The sequence below is a fragment of the Falco peregrinus genome, chromosome 3, assembly GCF_023634155.1.
Source record: "Falco peregrinus isolate bFalPer1 chromosome 3, bFalPer1.pri, whole genome shotgun sequence".
In the NCBI taxonomy this organism is placed as follows: domain Eukaryota; kingdom Metazoa; phylum Chordata; class Aves; order Falconiformes; family Falconidae; genus Falco; species Falco peregrinus.
In genome coordinates this window covers 40,907,697-40,929,727 of record NC_073723.1, presented here as the reverse complement: position 1 = coordinate 40,929,727, position 22,031 = coordinate 40,907,697, and the positions used below count along the sequence as shown (strand labels likewise).

The 22,031-nt window shown below is 38.9% G+C and overlaps 1 protein-coding gene across 5 annotated transcripts in view; it reads right to left on the bottom strand.

The window, feature by feature from the left end:
* Nucleotides 1–22,031, bottom strand: part of STAU2 (staufen double-stranded RNA binding protein 2) — a 177,226-nt gene that overhangs the window by 72,181 nt on the left and 83,014 nt on the right. For all 5 annotated transcript variants that reach the window (XM_005229883.4, XM_055800863.1, XM_055800861.1 and 2 more), the window contains one exon: nt 10,042–10,349. In XM_005229883.4, coding sequence (XP_005229940.1) covers nt 10,042–10,349 — 308 coding nt within the window. The remainder of the gene's footprint in view (nt 1–10,041; nt 10,350–22,031) is intronic.

The following is a 22,031-nucleotide window of genomic DNA, read 5'->3' as shown; positions in this document are numbered from 1 at the left end:
TTCTGAAATAAATGGAAACTAATAAAATCACTTCTTGTAGATCTACCCCAGGTCACTGCCATCAACTGTGGTACTGTCTACCTTCCCTCTGAAGTCAGTTGATTAAAAAAGCCCTATAAACCAGAATGCAATGAAGTCCAGGTGCTTAGATCTTTACATGAAGCACTCTCTCTCAAGAACAGTTCTTGCTATCAGCTTGTTCTGTTTTATCTCTCCGTCTATTTCACATTCCCAGCGTCTTCTTACTTTTGGCTATTCATGTATAAATTAGGATTTGGAGACCTTGAAGCTCTTTCCCACATAACATAACCATTAGGTGTAAAGTTGATTTTCAGTGTAGCAGGATACCTGCAAGTTTCTGAGACCCAGGTAAGGACTCTCAATTAATAGGTACCCTGGTGTTGTGCAGATCAGAGATGCCACTAAAATTATCAATAAAATCCTGACCGATCTGCTGCTTTTCCTTGGAGGAAACTTCTTTCCCTCTTAAGACAACAAAAATAGTAGTTGTCTTAAACAAATGGGTTTTAGCTATTGCTGATCAGTGCTTACACAGGGCCAAGGCCTTTTCTGCCCCTCACCCCACACCACCAGTGAGCAGGCTGGGGGTGCACAAGGAGTTGGGAGGGGAAACAGCGGGGACAGCTGTCCCCAACCGACCAAAGGCATATCACATACCATGTGAAGTCATGTTCAACATATAAAGCCGGGGGAAGAAGGAAGAAAAGGGGAGGTCTGGAGTTACAGAGTTTGTCTTCCCAAGGAACCGTTACGCATGATAGAGCCCTGCTCTCAGGAAATGGCTGAACACCTGCCTGCCGGTGGGAAGTGGTGAATGAATCCCTTATTTTGCTTTGCTTGTGCACACAGCTTTGCTTTACCTATTAAACTGCCTTTATCTCAACCCACAATCTTTCTCACATTTACCCTTCTGCTTCTCTCCCCCATCCCACGGGATGGGAATGAGTGAGCTGCTGCGTGAGGCTGAGCTGTCCCTGGGGTTCACCCGTACCTGTCCCTTCTGGCATCCAATGTGGGGCATGAGGGGTTTGAAATAACAGATCTGATCAGAGTATGCTAGACCAAATTTATAGCTGTTTAGCTACTAATTGGCAGGCTCCTGGGCTTGCCACGGGGCTGGCTGGCTTCACTGTAGATTAGTCTAGTGCTGGTTAGTGGCAGTTTTTCGCTCCTGCTGTTTCCCGTCCTCCTTATCACCCTGTTCTGCTCTGCCTGGGAACACACCGATAACAGCAATGAGCTGGCAGGTGGCCAGGGCGCTGCTGCTGTTCCTATGCTGCTGTACTGGACAGGCTGAAACTCAAGACTAGGGGACTGTAACTGTGGGTAAGCGCATGCTGGAGCCGGCACATTCAGAAGTGTATGTGGCCGTGGAGCAGTCCATGCCAGAGCAGGTACTCCCTGGAAGGGACCGCGGCCTATGGGTAAGGTCATGCTGGAGCAGGTACATCTGTGTCCCTAAGGGACAGTGGCCTGTGGACAAGCCCACACTGGAGCATATGTGCCCTGACTGTGGGCCTGTGGCTAAGCCCATGCTGGGACAAGAGGCAAGGGTAAGAGTTCACTGCAATGCTAAACCCTATGGCCTAGTCCAAAGGGACAAGGGATGAAGACTGTAATGTATATACTTTTAAACTGTTGTAACCCAGATTTTTTGTTGCATGTTACAGGAAGTATAGCAGGTACCATCTGAACCAACAGAGGGCAAGTCTCACAAGAGGATGTGAAAGTGCAACAGCGACCCAACCTGAGCTGACTTTGGTGCTCAGTAACAACATCAAACTCCTGTTCTAAATATTTACCATAACAGATGGAGTAAACATGGACTAAATGGACTCAGTGGACATTTTGCAGACTTTAAAAGGGTGGCCCCTAGTCTAAGGGAATGATATCTGCATATATATCAAAGGATGGGAAAGGGGGGTTGGTTAATGAGGATCTATTGCAGGGGTCCTCAAACTACAGCCCGTGGGCTGGATACACCTCCCCAGGGTCCTCAATCTGGCCCCCGGTATTTACAGAACCCGCCTGCCCCGCCGCCCCCCCCCCCCCCCCCGCCGGGGCTGGGGGGGAAACCAAGCAGCCGCAGATGACTGCCTGCCACTGCATCCGCGCGCCGGCCCCCTGGATAAAAAGTTTGAGACCCCTGGTCTATTGGATAGCGTGGGACCTGAGCATGACATAAATGGTATGGAATAAGGGGTGGGAATTATACTGGTTTTGGCTGGGATGGAGCTTCACAGATTTGTGACCAAAACATCGTTGATAACACACCTATGTTTTAGCTATTGCTGAACAGTGCTTGCACAGCATCAAGGCCTTTTCTGCTTCTCACACTGCCCCACCAGCAAGCAGGCTGGGGACAGGCAAGGAGCTGGGAGGGGGACACAGCTGAGGCAGCTGACCCCAACTGACCAAAGGTATATCCTACACCTATGACATCCAGCTTGGCAATAAAAGCTGGGGAAAGAAGGAGGAAAGGCGGATATTTAGCATTAAGGCACCTGTGTTCCCAAGTAACTGTAACATGTGATGGAGCTCTGCTTTCCTGGAGATGGCTGAACACCTGCCGGCTGATGGGAAGCAGGAATGTATCCCTTATTTTGCTTTGCTTGCACACACAGCTTTTGTATTTATCTCAACCCATGAATTTTCTCACTCATGCCCTTCTGATTCTTTCCCTCATCCCAGTAGGAAGGAGGGAGAGAGCAGCTGTGTGAGGCTTAAACTACCCACCGGGGTTAATCCACAACAGAAGTCGATAGTAATCGGAACATCAGGCAATACTTTGTTATTTGGTGAAAGTGCAAGCTTCACATTAGAAAAAACAAAGTATGAAGAAGAGAGAGAAACTGAGATAACGAGGACTCTGACAGCTATTTCTAAAGGTGCTTCTACTCCCTACAGGTAAGAAGAAAACCATTGCTGTTGAGATTATTGTACTGGCCATTGAGCATGGCACAGTACAAACACACAGGAAGATGATACCGTTCTGTAAACGGCCAGGTTTCAATACCTTCAGTGATGACACAGCACAACATCATTCCACACATCGTTCCACAGAAACCAATCTCACCAATGAGCAAGTACAGCACTAGTACACTTGACTGAGACCCAAGGCACCATGAGAGGAACCAAAAGGAACCAAATTCCACAGCTTGTTTTGCAGAAGTAGGTATTGGTAATAGATGGCAGCACAGTCACTCTCCAGCTACTTCAAGGGGTTTCTTGGGTACTTATTTTTAAATGTCATTAATTCCCCCCACCCTTTTGAGTGTTAACATTATGGTGAATCATCACAGTTCCCTCTGGGCCTGGCTGTACACTGCTATTTTAGAACAATTTCACTAATATTTGCAGTCTGGTCAATCCTGCTAGGATTGAAGTCTCCAATGGCTTGAGGGAGAGGCTAGATGCACAGCTATATACATAGAATTATAGGGGATTTGGTCTCAAATGTGGATGAAGCAATATTTGCTTTAACAGCCTTATTTCCAAAGTATTCTCTAACATAATTCTACAAACACCTTAATTTTTTAGTATCATACTTCTCCAGATTTCTGGAGATAGGATCTTCAAAGAAACATTTATATAGAGACAGTTTGCCGACACAGCCTTCAAATTTGTTTTATATTAATGATGCCAGGAAGCCTGAGGTAATTTCAAAAGTTTCTTTTTTGTTCAGGTTTTCTAATTTGAATGACTGATAAGACTTTTGTATGCCTCAGAACTAGCCCATTTGCTGGGATTCCAGTCCCAAGCTCTCAGTGGCCACAAACCTTTCTGCAGCTGACACATTCAAGGACAGAACAGTATCTTCCCAGTTTACATTCTAGTTTTTAGCACTTGCTACACTCCATCATTGGCTTTAGCTGCAGACTTGCTAAAATGTACCTTTTGATTAATTCATCTGCAGGGAACTTTCAAAATACACTCTGACAACTAACTATAATTACAACTACATTCATTATAATAGATTTGGTACATAGAACCCTTCCCTCCAAAACACAGTAAAATTTTACTTGTGGGTTCCCCCCTGCCCCCCCCCCCCAAAAAAAAAGTGATTCGGGGTAATCTGAGGAAAATCACATCAGCCATTCATGACTCATAAGAGATGGTTTGGGTTTTGTTCAGTTTACCACAGCTCAGCTCCATTTCACCCCTAAATAAATGATCACCTGAACACAATCACCACAAAACAATTAAACTTCTAACTAAAACTTTTGTACTGTAGGCTCAGACTGAAGGTGAACAACATAGTGGGGGGCCACTTTACACAAAGCAGTGAGCCACCAGAAAGGCTGAAAGAAGCAAAGAGAAGTTGTGCTTTCTATCCTGAAAGAGGAATGGAAATGAAAACAACGAGAAGATCATCTGTTGTAAAAACTGAGACAGGACATTAGGGATGGAAAGGTAGTCTATAGCCCATCAGAGACCCAGAGACAGGAAATGCCCACTGATTTTCTGCAAAACCACAGAAGCTTCATTTTAACACGCTGCTTCAAAGCCCTCTATTGAAGCTTTCACTTCAATCACAGCACCCTTGTTAGTCTGTTTTAATTTCTTCCCACTGGCCTCCTCAGCAGGGAGGTTCTGGTTAGAACAAGACATCATACTGAGCATTTATCAAAATTATTTCACCTTACTTCTACTCACTGGAACAATAAAAAAAAAAATTCTCATCATTCCCTTTACTGCAGCTATTTGAATCTGAAGTCAATGGGGAATGCTTGGGGTTTCTTTCCTGCCCGTTTTTCTCCTGAACCTTGCGATCCGTACTAATGAATTCTTGCAATTTTCAAAGCTGATTCAGAGATTCATGCTTTTCAAGAGCTGAAGACACCGGTAAATATCTTAACTGTAGCGTTCTCCTTATTTATGATGGCTTTTTTTGTGAATGTGACAAGTTTATGGAAAATTTTGAAGTGCAATCCTGGTGCCCAAATCCACAAATGGTGTGTCAGTCTGTTGCCTTCAGAGATACAACTGTACAAGTAAACATTCTGGCCTTAGTTTTCCAGTCCTAAGTTATACTGAAGATCGGAAAAAAGATCCTGGTGTGACGGCAAAGAGCAACAAAACTTCAGTTCAAAAAGATCCTGCTTGCTGTGGGAAGAGAAAGAGAGAAACTGAAAAGGGATAAGCTGTTGCTTTTATTGAGGTAAAAAACAGCATCAGGGGTAAGAGAGGAGGAAGGAAAAAGCTAATGTGAAGACTTCCAGGGAGCTCTTGCAAATTCAGTATTCATATTTTGCTGGGTCATGTAATAAACAAGAACTAATGAAAAGAAAGCTGCTTCCGTCTAGGCAAGTCCAATGAACTTTAATTTATCTAAATAAGCAACATTTCTTAATTGTGACCTGCTTTGGAAAAATAACAATTAATTGAAATTGTTATTTCAGCCATCATCAATGAGTTGGCATACTTGGACGCAAAATGTTAATGAAGGAAGATAAAGGCAATTGCATCAAATTTCAAGATATGAAAGTTCTGATGTGATGAGGATAATTTATGTGCCAATTATTTCCTTCAGGCTGAACCCTGAATCCCTTATTCATTCCTTTTGTATTAGAAATTCCCACTGAACTCAAATCTGATTTTCATGGCTGTGTCTAGATTTGCTTGAGAAAAGAGTTTCCAGGCCCAAACTTTTCATTATTAAAAAGAGCAGGAACTATTTAACCATCATGAACACTGTCATCAAGTTCTGACAGCAAATTTAATATTGGTCAAAGAGAAAGAGATCTCAGGTAAAACAGGGTGGGGATTCACAAACCTTCCCAAATTCAGGCAGGAAGATGCGAAGGTCACCCACCGCCCTTTCCTTGGGAAGCCAGGCGCCAGCCCCGTGGCGCTGCACTCGTTAGCAGCCACAGCTAAATCCGAGAGAGACCACCAAATGGTCACAGCACAGCCTGACCTACAACTGATGGCTGCTTCACACACTACGCCAAGTCTGAAGAAGCCAGACTTCCCCCTTTTTACTCTTTCTGTCAGTGACTATTTCCTTCAACAGAAGCAGTGAGCAGACACCAAGGAAAGTACCATTATCAATCACAGCAGAATGACACCGCACAGCACGTGAGGACGTGTCTGCACCAGGCAACACGGCACCAGACAGGCGTCTCAGAGGTGTGACTGACTTCAGGCAATGAGTTCACAGTGTGGGGCAATAGCCCAGATTTGCAAAACACCACGCAGGGTGCCCAGGCTTACAAGCAAATGGCAAGTCAGGTACCTAATCTGCATAGGTGTTTAACGAAAGTCCCAAGAAGCGTCTACCTTTTTACATGATTTTACAGCTTTAAATGACTTGCTATTTGCATCCACAGTGCCTGTACTGATTTTGAACATGGTATTTAGGTGCTTTTCAGAATCTGACCTGCTCCAAGAAATTTGCAGTTACATACAGACCGGATCAAAACTATAGTTGTTTCCTTGAAATTCACCAAGGGTTGAATTTCCCTGAAATTTTCCTTACATGTGTATCTCAGTAGTGAGATCCAAGCACTCCTAGACTTGATTTCCCAATCCACCCTCCAACAAAGCAAAACGAGTGCTGGTTTTGTTTAAAGCCACTGTAGGGAAAGGTTTGAGCTCAGTGTCAACCCTAATACAACCATGGAAATTCAGTTTAGGCCCAGCTCTGCTGACAGTTCAAAACCACGCACTGGGATGTGTGAGCCACAAGTAATCCTGACTCTAGAGCATCCAGCAGGACTCCTCCTGTGTGTGCCGTCTCTCAGAAACATGTGCCTTTGCTACCGGCTGGGGAAACGAAAAACATTTAGAAATGCCCAACAATAAAACATTTAAATCCATCAATGTATAAAATGGAACAGTTAACCACTAAACAAATGTGGGGAGGGGAGTGGGGGAATATGAATTGTGTAAACACTGCAATCAAAGGAATAGAGAAATAAATATAGAAAAATATAGAAACTAATAATAGAGAAACTAAATCCTGTGTGAGGTTTATTATGTAGCCACCACGGAGAAAAAGTTAAGATCTCTGAGCCCTGCCAACGCAGCAAGCCAAGTATGGCTGGAGCCACGTACCGGGACTGACTGTAGGCACTCAATCATGGCTTTTTAATTTTTATGATCTTTGCTTCATGGAAACTCCCAGGGGAATTCCCTGCTGGACTACCTGCAACTTGAGTTCTGCCTCAGTAAAAACTGGAGGCTCAAATTATTCATGTGTAAACAGCTTCTCAAAATGTTTCCATTTAAACAAACTCTCTGAATAATTTACTGCACTTAAATGGTCAGTAAAAATAACTGTAACTTTCCTAATCTAGTTACAAAACAATGGCCAAAATACCACATAATTACTTAAAAAAAACAATTTTACCAAAGCTGAATTTTCCTTTAAACAATCTCCGGGCAAAGTCTGCAAAGCAATTAACTGGTAGATCGTATTCATAAATATGAAGCAAGCACTAAAAATGCTTTATTCAGAGTTTGTAAAGGCTTGCTTGAAGTATTTGTGTTTAATTATCACTGGTAATTTGAAGCCTGAGCCTTGAAAGTATCCAAGCTAAACACCTGTTTTTCAGTGACACTGAGGTGCTGCTTGTCAATTATATGTATCTTTAGAGTAATAAGCCATAAAGCATAAAAATGTAATTTTTAGTACTTTTCCATACATTGGTCCCAATAACTCTTAATATTAAGGGCTTACAATAGAACATGGCTGAGATCATACAGAAACAGTTTAGAAGAATTTAAATTAAATAACCACATTTTAAAGACATGTCCCCTGCAGCTAAAGAAGTTCAAAAAAACCATTCAAATAAGCAAATAACATTTTTTACATTTACAAATGAAACATCATATGAGTATTTATTGATTTTTTAAAAAATTCAAAAATACATTGTAACAGAACAGAATGTATACGTTCTTCAATGAAAGACAAAACTATGGTTATCATCCGGACCAGAATACAAATACATGCTAACAGTTTAAAAATCATTTTGGGTCATTCAGGAAACATGAAACAAGCTAGCTGTTTGCAAATGCAGTAGTTTTCTACTTGGTAAATATGCCTGAGAAAGTTAACCTGTAAAGAAATCTGCTTTTAAACTCTTAAAACACAAAGAGCTTTCTAGGCTGAAATGGTGAAGAGACCTGTGATATGCACCTGACAGGCCACCAAGCCATTTCCCACAGAGATTCTGTTTACTGCTGCACCTCAGCTCAGCCACCCAGCAGCGGCAGAGTTTCACATCAATACCAGGCTTATTCAAGCGAGGTGTTAAAAAGCATGCTAGGATGATGTAAAACCATCGATTACATACACAGTGGACAGGTGTTAATAATAGAGATTCTCTACCAAACCCCTTGGTTTGTATCAGAGCCAAGTAAAAAGTAGTAGTCTAGTGTACGGATAAAACGGACTATATGTTTTGGCTCAAGGTAAGACCCTTTAAAAACAAGTTCTACATAAGCATCTAGAATCAAAGCAAGAAAAAAAAAACAGGACAAACACAACTAATCATTTTACAGTAACCACATACTGGAGGCAAGTAAGAATCAAAACAGTAACATAAATTGTGCATCAGTTCTATGAAAATAAAGTGTTAGTAGTAGACACAAGCAGTCTGACAAGATGTGAAAGTGAGCAGTGAAAACTTCACAGACTGAATTTCTTTTCATCAGAATTCATCTATTTCTACTGCAGGCAGGTAACAAATGGAACTCAGGAAAACTGAATTCCTATTAGCAGCTTAACTCTACTACGGTGAGGCTTAGGCTTTTACCGTTTCTTGCATTAAGAGACATTCAAACTAATGAATCAAAAATGACATTTTAAAAATGAAGACCAAAAGAGAGCAGAATGTACATTGTAGACAGAAACAGCATTAGGTCAAATCCACAACTGGTGATATCTGATGTATGCAAATGTAATTTAACTATGCTGCTTATGCCAACAGAACATCTGACACTATTTCTCGAATTCCAGCAGCCTCTTTTAAATCACTTCCAACAACTGAATACTTTGTAAATTACATGGGCTTTGATGAAAAAAAGTCATTATCAGGCATGCAAAAATTCTAACAGAAACCTCCCATTTGTAGAATTTGGTTACATGATCAGATTACATGTGCTAGAATATACGAAACCAACTTTTCAAACGAAACAAATTCACAACTCTGAAAAGGAAAAAGAAAAAACAAACCAAAAACCTATGACAGGAAAAAGCATTTCTACAGAGCTGGTCCTGTCCTCCGATGGTGCAACAGAGTAAAAAGAGCTACTACCCATATGCATGTGTAATTTTGCATGTAATGGTGATCAGGAAGAGGCTTCCTTTTCCCATCTTCCACACTGCAGAAATGACTGGATGTGCTACAGAGGCTGCCACTGTCCTATGAAATGTAGGGTATTTGCCATTGCTGGATACAGGTTACCAGTGCTGAAGGACTCATGTGCTGACCCAGCGTGGTTCATCGTAAACTCTCTAGCACTGACTGTGACATCAAAAACATTCTACATTGCTCTGACACCAGGTCTGCTCCTAGGCTGCACCTTCTGATCAAAACATTGTTCTAAGGGTGCAACTAAGAGGTACAGGGTGGGAAGCAGAGTAACAGCTTTAACGACCCGGCCCAGAAGACAAACGCAAAGTTAAAGTCGTGCGTTAGTACCTTCTGGATCAGAGTCAAAGAGAGGAACCAACGCCAGAGCAGTATGTAAAGCTTCTAATGGTAAGAGGTGAAGACTCTCAAAGAAGTGCAAGTAAAAAGCATAATTTAAGCCTGTAATTATTTAAGGAGAATAAACAAAGGAGAGAAGGATGGCCTGCAGTAAGGTGAATGGAAGGAAGGAACAAAAAAGAGAAGGAGGGACATGTATATTGGTGCAGGGTTGTATCTCCTGGACCCAGAAACTGCCTTGGACACCAGCTAATTTTACAAGATAAGTTACATGCATGCCCACATTCAAGAAGGCAAGAGTGAAACCTTGATGGCAATGCTATGATTCTGGCTGAAGAGCTTCATTTTCCCCCTCCCATACCTGAAAGCCTTGAATCCTTGCCAAATACTCCAGCTGTTTTGAAGGCTGCACTGTAGAACAGGGGGAAGCAGGAGATATTCCTTTTAGACCTATGGCTTCGGCAGTTGGGGACGTTCCATTCATGAGAAGTTCCCTGGCAATCGTAGCTGTGCTATTTGTTGTAGGAGATATGCTGAAGAAAGAGCTAGAAGTCTGGCTCATTTCTTTGGATGACAAATAGCTTACAGTGGTACCAGGGGCTGATTTGTTGCGGCTTGCTTCCATCTCTTGATAAACATCAGGAGAGAGATGGAGTATTCCCTTTGGTGCTGAAAATAAAAAAAAGATCATTCTCATTACTCTAGAATGTTTGACGTGTAGACAATTTTCATTAACATATTTTGCAGTGGAAAACAAAGTAAGGCTTTAGAAGCAGTATCTTTTTTCCACTGTAACTGCAAATGAAACTGTATATTTTATTTAGAAACGATGCAGATCTGAAGTGCTCCTCTTCTCCCACTCTTTCTAAGTGGGTACAAACCTGCACTGCAAAACTGTGGCTGGCACAGAATACAGAACACGAACAAATAAGTTTTGGAGATCCACACACCACGAGGAACAGCTGCTCCTTCAAAATAGTAGCACAATCGTTATTGCACAATCATTATTTCACTACAATCTTCTGACTCCTACCTGATAAAATAATTTAGGTGGTTATTTCACAAATAATTTAAACTAGCCCATGTCAGAACTGTCACCACCAGTAGTTCTTTTCTCTCCTACCTACAGCTGCTGTTTGTACCCTCCAGCCGCTCTATTGCTTGTGCGCCAGCACCAGCACGTCTAGGACAGTGCAGTGATGCTCACGAGAAGGAGATGCTGGAGGCAGAAGAAGGGCAGGACAGCTTCTTGCAGTAGCAGCACTGCCTCAAGTGATGGCTTATAATTACAGTGGCAGCCTGTGCTTAAATAACCTTAAATTGCCCTGCAGCCACATGGTTACTGTGCTAATGACTCTTATGTGACTGATTGCTCTTCAGTGGAATGTATTTATTTATCTATTTAGCTGCATATATGGCATTCTATAGTTTGCAAACAGCTACTTGCCTTGGACAACATTTATACTGAACAAGGAAAGCATGTACGTATCATCATTAATATCAATAGGAGTCAGGGTAAACATTAAAAATACGTAAATCTATTTATGTGAATTACTTGTAAATATTTCCACTGACATGTAAATTAGGGACAATTTGTCTACATTTCAAAATTTTTAATATATTTTTAGAAAACATCTTAATCCTAAACCTGCTTGGAAACAGAAATACATATTTGATCACTTTTGCTGATATTCCTGTGCATGGAAATGTGCAGAATTAAGTCTGAAGTTTGCTAGTTCTCATATACGATGAAGCATTTGTTGGAAACATGAGTACCTGGTTTGCCGATAGAAAAGGAAAACCTCTTTCTTATTATTAATAAATTGAAAAATGAGCTTGAAATGTGTAATTTCACATTAATAGCATACTTGAATCTTCTAGCATATATCTGAAAACAACATGGGTGAACCTGAGCCATATGGCATTCCATTCTAGGGATGATAAACCTGTTTGTTAACTGATTTAGTAATCCCAAGAGAAATCAAGAGTTCAATGCTTAATCCATTTGCAGTACATATTAAATTAATCTCAGAATGGAGAATAAATTAAAGAGGAGATGAAAATTAATTTCCAGTTACCTAGAAAGGATTCCTCTAATCCCAGTAGTGCAAGTACTATTTTAAATAAAACGACTACCACAAGAAGACTCAAAAAATATTACCAGTAATTAATACCCTCATTTCAACTACACGGTGAAAATTGAACTTCCTCACTGCTGACTCAGCAAACTGCTTACAGGTGAATCTTTTAATTGATTTACACTTTCAGCTTTTAAATTAATATTCCTTTCAGAAACCTTACACTATTCACAAAGATGTATCTGTTATTCATCTGATTCCTCTCCCCACCTACCTTCACGGGGCTGGGGAGCCTGGCTGCACCCTGAACTTTGACTTTAAAGGTGTTTTACCCAGTCTCACAATTGGTTCCAAAGCCAGTGGACCCTGAGTTGAACTCTAGAGCTAAGCACAAATGCAAGAAATGCTACCGGGAAAGATAGAGGATGGGGTCCCTATAATTTCTTTTTCTGCATTTGGGACAATTTAGAATATAACCTTATAGATAACAACAACTGTGTAAACACACAACATTATTTTATAGTGCATAATCACTGTATAGTAGAGTGATTTTATACCCTCCTTCTGAGGCTATAACCTCCAAGACTATCACTGCTCATATTTTTAAATAGTCTTATGTAAGAGGTAACATACATGAAAATTAAAATAGATAATACAGATATTGATAGCTGATGTTAGGTTACAAAGCCAAACAGCAACAATAATATTGAGTGGCAGGTGTTCACCACCTCCTAAGACCTGCCCACTGTAAAACTAATTTCCTACAAATATTTGAGATACAGAAATGAAAACTGAACAAAAGATAAAACAGTATACTTGTTCAGAACTAATATGATAATAGCTCCCCCAAATCAATTTTATAAAAACAGAGTACAATGTTAACTTAAAAAAGGCTTAAAGAAGTTTAAAATCAAGTCCAGTGCTGCAGATGTCTGTTCCATTGATGTAATATTACTTAAAACAAACAGTTTACATGCTTTCTCAGCCATTTCACTGTTTTTACATGATCCACCCAAATATCTAACTGCTGTCTGGAACAATGGTTTGGAATACTTCCAGATTACTAAGCTTTCTAAATGTTAAAATAACTAATATGCAGCATATGATGAATAAAAAGATACTAGGCAGAGTATAGCAAATGCTCCTAAGTACTGACTTTAATGGTGATGTTAAATTAATAATAGTACTTTTACACTTATGCAACACCTTGCTGCTAAAGACTTCAAAGTGCTTTATAAGCAATAATTAATTTAAATCATACATTGCCTCTGAGAGGCAGATATTATATTACCATCATCGATTACCTCTGAAAACAAAGTAATGTAATATTCTAGACTTTACATTAATATAGTTCCAAGCTATTAATTTTTTATATTCAGGGCCTATGTTTCACGAAGCTTCTTACAAACTTGTGTTTAAAAGCCAATAAAAACTTGCTGTCATTGAAAATTTCTATCAAGTATATATTAATTGTAATTCATGATCTATTTTTATTATATTATTGAGGATTTTTTAAATATCATTCCTCACTATTGTAGAAGAGTATATACTTAACTGTTTTGTTACACTAGTAAAGATGTTATCACAGGACAAGGAGTATGATATCAACAGAGCAATAAGTATAAGAACAAAAGAACTCTTCAAAAATACCTTAATTAGTCTTCAAACAAGCACTTTAATAGAAGACATGGGAGAAAGAAATACTATCCTCTAACAACTTCATGCATTTCAGAACATCTCTTGGTGAATATTTTCATATTTTTGTTAGTCTTTCATCTAAAACAAATTTGGAATTTTATGTCCACTAAATATTCCATAATGACTTCACCATATTCCAAAGGTAGTATCATAATTATTAGGAGTCACAGGATCTATAACACTACCATTTAGACCAACAACATTGTACCTTCTGCTGGACATTGACTTAGAGGTACATTCATGAAACATGTTAAAATAATTTCCATTTATATTACTTAAACCTGTGGGCAAATGTGCTACAGAAATATGCAGGCTAGCTATGCAATGTAATCAGTAACATTTGAAAAACATGTCTTATTCATCTTCAGCAGTAATTGCTAGCAGTCTCTCACAATCTTCTGAAATCTCCGAAAACTCCACACCAACGATGTCTCTTATTTAAGACTAAATTTCTCAAACTTCCATTGTCTACTTTCTCTCATGTACTACACAACTGCAAAAAAGTTTAGAATCCAAGGCAAATGTACAATTAAGATACAAAAAGGCCCAATTATCCTTCACAAGTCTTCCCCTTGAAGCGTAATCTCAGTGCTTTGATTCCACTTCTTTTCATAGCAGCAGTAATAAAGGCAATCTCTGAAAGATCTGTTGGAGTGGTATTATTTTTATTCCTAACCCTTTCTCTGTACGGTCCCCTCGGCTGGGAAGACAGGAAGACCTTTCTACAGAAGGGTCCCCCACTGTCTGGACCTTCACAACTTCTGGAGTTCATGGAAAACAAAACTAGTCAGTGGAAGGACTTTCTGCATGGGGAATGGGGTGAGGAAGGAAACCAACTGACAATTTGACCAAATGAGCCTCAATGTAATAAAACTCTGCAAAATGGAATTTGCTAATACAGGGACAGTGACAAGTTCAGGTTACCCCACAGCAGTGGGCTACTAAGCTAAGAAAAATTCAGTGATGACAGTGTTGCTTCCACACTCACAGGCACTAGTGTCTACACCAGTACCGCTGGTGTCCCATTTTCAATCTTCTATTTCTGTCAAGAAGATCAGAAAACATGAAAAGCTGATTTTTCACCTACAGAATCAGGTTGTATTGTCAATCTGCATGCATGTGCTAATTTTCTCTTTTCTACTTGATCAGCACTGTAGGGATACTCTTCCTCTGTCTTCACTCAATGACTTTTCCTGGTTTGAGATCACTCATTGACTTTTTGCATTTATGGACAATCAGTACACTTGGCCTAAACCACAACTTTATTCTTTCTTTGAGAACTACAGTTTTCTCCCTAGGCTCTCACCTGTCCCACAGGAAAGCTATACTTGTTGGTGTGTCAGAAGCAGCGTCAGCTGATGTATGACTTCCCCTGACACCGCTGAAGAGCACATGCAGTGTTGAAGCACTGAAGCACTGCTTTCCTGTCTTGTGTAACAATGCAAAGTAAACCATTGTATACTTATGTATATGACATGCTCATAAATTAAATTTAACACCCTGATGTTTGAAATAACCATCACGGGATGAAGAAAAGATCGTTCATAGAGATAATCAGTATTTTCAGAACGGAATAAAACACTTGATAAGTAACCATTGAAAAGCTTTCTTTCAGATTATGCTACCTGTATTCACATCGGATAGAGCCTTCTTATACTGTGCTGCTTAAAGTACACGGTAAAATCTTGCAGTAAGGCATTAATCAGGAAAAGTTAGACCCAGACCTAATCCTGACTTTCCTACCATGTGAGTTAAAATGGACAAAACCTTAAGAGGCATGGAGGACTTAGACCTGCAATAATTTCCTCACAGAACTGGCAGGTTCTCAACATGCCCTAGAATACAGCCCATTACAAATCCACCAGGAGCAAAAAAGAGAAACTATTTCAGTAACAACACTGAAAAATGTAAACATTATCATAAAAAGAAATTATCATTCTACACTCCACTCACTTAAAAAGCCTATTTATAAACTAGAATATTTTCAATTTTTGTTATTACCTCAGCAGGAAGGCAGAAAACGTCAGCCAAATAACTGAACAGGCGAACAGTATAGCCATTATGTTCTCCGCAACAGTCTACACACAATCTTGGCTTGAAATACCAAGATGCAATCATTACCTACTTAACACAGCTATCTGTGGTATTTCTAAGTTACCAGCTACTGCAATATTCAGACATGAAAAAATATTTTGTCATTACACAATATCCTTCAATCAAAAGATCTCGTCTACATGACCTTAAACAAACTGGTGTTATATAATGTCACTCATTAAAATACTAGTTTATTTAACCTTAAGATAACCACAACACTGAGGTAAATACTATTTAGTTCTTCATGAAGTCAGGTCCTGATACCCTTAATTTCACTGGAACATTTTCTGCACAGCTAAAAAGGAAATTGCAGTATCACAGGAGACTGAAGTTGTATATATTTCTGTAACATTTGGTGTTTAACTCATGTGAGTAAAGTCCTTTGAAATCTCCCACGGATTTACTCCTGTTTGGGAACATAAGATTTTAGTAAAAATAAAAGTGTTTGCAGTGGGGAATTTCTACAGGATATTCTAATGAAATATTCCAATAGACAGACGTAATGCCTACACCATTATTTTTACATGATAATTTCTCCATAATAAGTTTCCAACAATTTACTGGTGTACCAGATAATGTAACATTAGGATGAAGCAGGTTCTGAAAAGAATCAATCTACATGCAGAAGAAAGGACTGTATTCTTATTAGTAAAGAGGACCAGCAAATTTGGAGCAGAAGCAAATCAAGCTAGTGAGCTGGCAGATCAAGGTGCTTGCAAAAGCTTGAAGAAAGAGATTTTTGAGGGGCTAAAGCAATTAGGAGAGTGCCTAAGTGTAACTGGAGGTGACCTGTGCAGGCAAGACTATTCATTAACAGATTAAGAGGGAATGAGAATGGTGATGATGAAAACAAAGGCATGACCCACACATAGAAGAAATGAAAGAATGAGCAAGTCTACTAGACAAAGATAGAGAGGTTGCTGAAGCTACGAAGGTCAAGGGGAACATCAACAAGCACAGCATAAGTGAAGATGAAATCAGAGGAGGAGAAAGCGGTGGGGGAGTGGAAGTCATACGGATAATATGTTTGATGTAAAGGAAAGGGGATGGAGAAAAGAATTAAGTCTTCATTCTGACAGTAATAAAGCCTTAGTTCAAGTGATTCGATTCTTCAAGGGCATTATTATCCTGGACTAAGGGTGAGGTACATGGTGGGTTCCAGGTTGTGGGGAAGGGAGTAGGAGAAGGAGAAAAGTTTCCAGAAAACTGGATGTATTTAGAGAAACAAGTCTTGAGGTTAATTGTATGGTACATCTCCATTTGCCTGGCTGAGGACAGAAATCGAAATGCAGGTAATTTGCATAATTACATTATAAATATGAATTTGAGAGTTAACATCACAAAGAGCTCTGTGTTGCTTTTTCACATGCAGTTTTTTTCAAAGGAATAAACTACCAACCTTAAACAAATGTAACTCATATAGGGATTTTAGGGGACCAGGAAAAGCAAAAAGATAATTCCTCTGAAATTATCTCTATCCACAGGGCTGGCTAACTGATGTCATGATGGCTGTTCCCTCTTTATATATTTTATATATTAAGTGCTTAACAGTTAAGCAGTCAGAAAGCAGACCTGGAATCCTTCTCAGCCTGAGGACGTACAAATGACAAGCCTCACAGCCCACGTGTATGTTTCTTACATAAGCACAATCCATACCATTCAAGAACCAGGCAGCAGGTTGCTTGCAACACTTTTTTTTTTTTTAACTTGTATCTAATATTTGCAGAATATAATACCTGTAAAACCAGTCAGGGAACACCAGAACACATATTTGCACCTTCCTTCACAAATCAACAGATAGACATGATTCCTTTAGACCACTCCTTCTTTGTGGATTTCTTAGATTTTGACAGCATCTGGTTTTTTTTATTTTCTGTCTGCAAATCATAATTACACTAGATACACATCTCCAAAAGCCAGCTGTCATTATACAGACGACTCTGCACCCCATAAGTACTCTCCTTCTGGTGAAGAAGGAAATGAAATCTAAATCTTCCAACTTTCTGGGCATGTGTTTAAAATACTAGATACTTTAGAAATACACATTGTACCCTAAACTCAGAAAGAAAGCATCACACCTGAAGAAGTGAAACTTGCAGTACTTTAAGCACCTCACTGAGCAGTTCAAAAGTGGAAACATGGGGAAAGGCAGGACCAATTGCAGTTGTGGTCTTACACACCTGAAATGTGTCCAAATCCCACTCACCCACAAAAATGCTATTTTGGATCTTGCCACTAGTCTTCAAAACTGCAAAGAAAAAATAACCACGCTCCCTTCCCAGTTTTGTTAATATGAGGTGTTTTTTAGTATTAGGTGTTTTAGAAGTTTTTTTCAAATACTTCCAAAAAAAAAAAAAAAAAAAAGCAAGTTGTATTTATTTGGTATTATTCTGGATAAATTGTTACTCATTCATAATGCTAGATGAAACTGAAAAATAACACATTATTAATAATGTCAAATACAGCGGAGATTTCCTAGCTTCAATAACTCAGGGAAGAAACAAAGCTGGACAAATCTCCCCTGCTTCTAAATTTAATATTCCTATGTCTTCATTTAGAAAGAAAATCTAGTTATCTCAGACCCTTGCTAGAAGAAGGGATGAATCCTTTTGTTGGTTTTGTGTTGAAAATTAGCACATCCATTCAGCAGCAACATAGGAGAGGTGTTATTTAAACATAACGGACTGCCATAAGCAACTCTAGCCAAGGTTGTGAGACATACAGTGTAGACAAGTGGCTCAGCTGATGAAACTGCTCCCTTAAACACACAGTGATGGTATAATGTTCACCTGACAGTATGCTTGCTAAAAAACCCACAAAACAAACCAAACAAACAGGTGGAAAACTACTGTTCCGTGGCCTGTGCTTTCTCAAATAAGCGGTGTTGTCAACCCCTGTTACTGTGGTTTCTATTCAAAATGAGAAATAATTCAACAAATGTTTATGGATGTATCACTCTAACTCCTAGCAAGAGTGTATTATAATTGATGAAGCTTAGTACATTTGGAAGCAATTCGAAAGTGAAGTCCAATGAAACAGCAGCACTTAGTGAGCAAAATTGCATACAATCCACTGCAAATCACCTTTGAAATACATCCAAAAGAATTACATATTTCAGCAAAATATGACACACACAAATTCCCATTTAAAATGTCTGAAATACAATAGAAAAACTTTATTCCCAAACTGTAGGCTTCAGTTACTGTTCATGGAAATACAGGGGTATTAATTATCTACTGGAAGTCTTCCCCAAAATCCTCTGTTGAAAAATAAACATGTAGAAGAGTATAAAAAAACCTCTTCATGAAACTAGTAAGGGCCAGAACCATAAAGTTCACATAAGTTTTGTTTTCTCTGAAGTGAAGATGTATTAGTATGCAAAATTTCATAACGACATGATTTATTTTGCATCTGTTTTATCCCCAAAACCTGGAAAGAAACATCTAAATGAAGTATTTGAATGTAACCATACAGTTAGGGCTTACAATAACACCATATATTTTCACATTTTTTATATTTCTTATATTCTTAATCTCTTATTGTTTAAGTAGATTTAAAAAACACTGAAATACATGTTATTTATGGAAAAATGTTCAGATTGCCTCATCACCCATTTAAGAAACTCTTCTGAATATCTACTTGCTTTTTTCTCGTTGCTTTTTTCCTTTGACTGAGAACAATTGCATGAGATCAAGTATCTTTGTTCCTTAGGAGATCATCTGCTCCTGCTGCTCATTTACCATCTGAAATCATAATCATCTGTTGGTGACAATCTAATAATCTTCACAGTAACTAATTGTGATGTCACAAACAAATGATTATGATTTCAGGTGGTGAACAAACAGCAGGAGCAGATGTACTCTGAAGAACAAAGACTGCAAAGTCATGAACGAATCCCTAGTAATAAAATGTTAGGCAAGAAAAACAAAGAGCCTGTCCTTTACAGAGAGGTAGGATTGCTCCGAAAGTTTGGTTTTTTTACTATTAGTTTTTTAATACTTTACTTTGTGACTCCCAAAATTGCTTGAAATAGATGAAGGAAATTTATATTCTTGAAAATGGAGGGTGGGGAACATATAGAAACAGTTAGGGTAATTTTTTCCTTGTTAAAAATATAATCTATAAAAACACTGTCACTTTTTCCTTTTATTTTTATATATTTTTGTTCTTCATAACTCATCTACAGCTTCTCCTAGAACACATACTGTATGATGTTTATGATTACCCCATCCAGAAATATAAAACCAGAACATGTTCTCAAGAAAATGCACTTTGCATTAGGATTGTTTGTTTCATGTTTTGTTTTTGTTGCTAACTACTTAAGTCAAATCCAGAGAAATAAATGAGTATTCTGTTGACAGTAAACATCTCCTATATGGGCTACAAATGCTTGTGGTCTGCGTACAGTATCTCAGTCTTTTCAAGAAGTATCAGGAAAAAAACACTCAACGTGTGAAAAATGCCTAAGATATCCCAAAGCAAGAATCCAACAGCTTCTTGTTTCATCTTTAAGACTGTGAAATGAAGAGGAAAGGTAAAGAAATAAACCTGTGGGAAGAAGCTTTGCCAGTGCAAACGTAACATGATAGAGAGGAACAGGAGAAGTTAATTTTCAAGTATATTTAACGGGGAACACTAAAAATGCATTAAGTGAGCATTAAGGAGGATAGGGACTGCAGGATATTTCTCAGCAAAAGCAAACTACATAGTAGGGGTACAAAGAAATCTGTTCTTCAACTGTACTAACAAATGTAACTGTTATGATTTTTGTTTTTGTTGTACTGAAGTATACAACTTCACTTTACTATTCCAGTTTTATTTCACACAGTTTCAGATTGAAATACGGTGCATTATGCACACAACAAAAGAGTACCTGCCTGCAAGAGGAAACTGGTGCACAACGTGCTGTCCTAGCAGGACACAATTGTTTTCCTGGAATAAAATTACTGGAAATCTGAGTAAGAGCTGCCAAATGGTAGATGTAGCAATCTCAGAGCATCAGATTTTCAAGACCACTGAAAGTTAGGTATTAGGGTAACAAAAAATGCAAACTGTACATTTATCTTATAAGCAAGGATACAGAAAGGAGGAAGTTGCTCCATTTGCCCTCTTTAAAAAACTTCCTACAGTAACGATAACACTGCAAGAGTAGACTCACCTACCAACAACTTGTTCTTAAATATAAACTAGCATATTCATACCTGAAGGGATGTGACATTTTTTATCTCAAACAGTGGAACTTGCTTGGAACTGCCTTGAAAAACCCCTGCACTTCACAAGTGCACGAGAAGTTATGCATGCAAGTGATTTCTTTTATTTAAAAGAAGACACTTCAAATTTCCTCTGTTCTCCTTAACTACAAAGCTCTGAAGTTACCTTGGACTCTGGGGCTTAGAAGAAGATCAATGGGTGTGCACAGGTAAAACTCTTCTTACTGATACTAGTTCTTCAGGATTTTTCATGCATTCCCTGTGTAGATAACTAACACATAATATTCTACCAGAAGCAGAGCAGGCAAAGTGCTCATAGGTAAACATATACTGGCAGACCACCCCCCTACTAAATATTAGCACAGTATTCCAACAAATAATCATATCTATGGAAAACTGGTGAGAAATATCATGTGATACTGTGTAGATGTTCTCCAAATGTGGCAATCTCCTAACCTCAGTCACATCCTAAAACCCAGGCCTGTTCACAGAGCTATTCAGTAGGAAGGTATTAACTGAACTTACTGGTTACCTAAATAACACACAAAAACATTCTGCACATTTCCTATACAGGAATCTGTGGTTCCTTCCTATACATTACAAACAAATGGTGTGATATTTATATGTTGAAAGATCCGCAGTATGGAAACTACTACAGTGGTTTTCTATATAAAAATATACTTTAATAGAGTGCCAATCAGTACAGCAGAGTCATAACTCTATCAGAAAGGCCATTTTAGTTTAGAAATACCAACAGAGGTTTCAATCAGAAATGCAAAAAGACCTGTCAGCAATTCATTCAGCCAGAGGTGATACCACATTAACACATTTAGAGAAGCAAAATTCATTTCTAGGTCTTCCATGCATCCTGGGTGAGACTGTAAGGTGAAGAAAGACTGGTCTGTCCTCTACACAACTGCAACATATTCATTCTCCTCTTATGCCTTTATCGCAGTTAAAGTCTAAGTTTTAAAGAAAATATCCTAGAAGAGAAAGGCCCTCTATGAGGTGAAGAGTTAAAAAAATCAGTAAAAAAATACATGCCTGTTGATAACATTTTGGGTTCAAACCTTTCCTATTTTGCAAAAGGATAGCACAGTCCCTCTGCAGTGAAAAATGACACACTCTAAGCAACTGATTATTACAAATGTGGCCTCTAGACTGGAACCCTTGAAAAGTGAGTTAGGGGATTAAGCACAGTGGTCTCTGAACAGCACTATCAGAAATAAATGCTCTGTGTTTATTGACATGATAGCTACATCTTTGACATA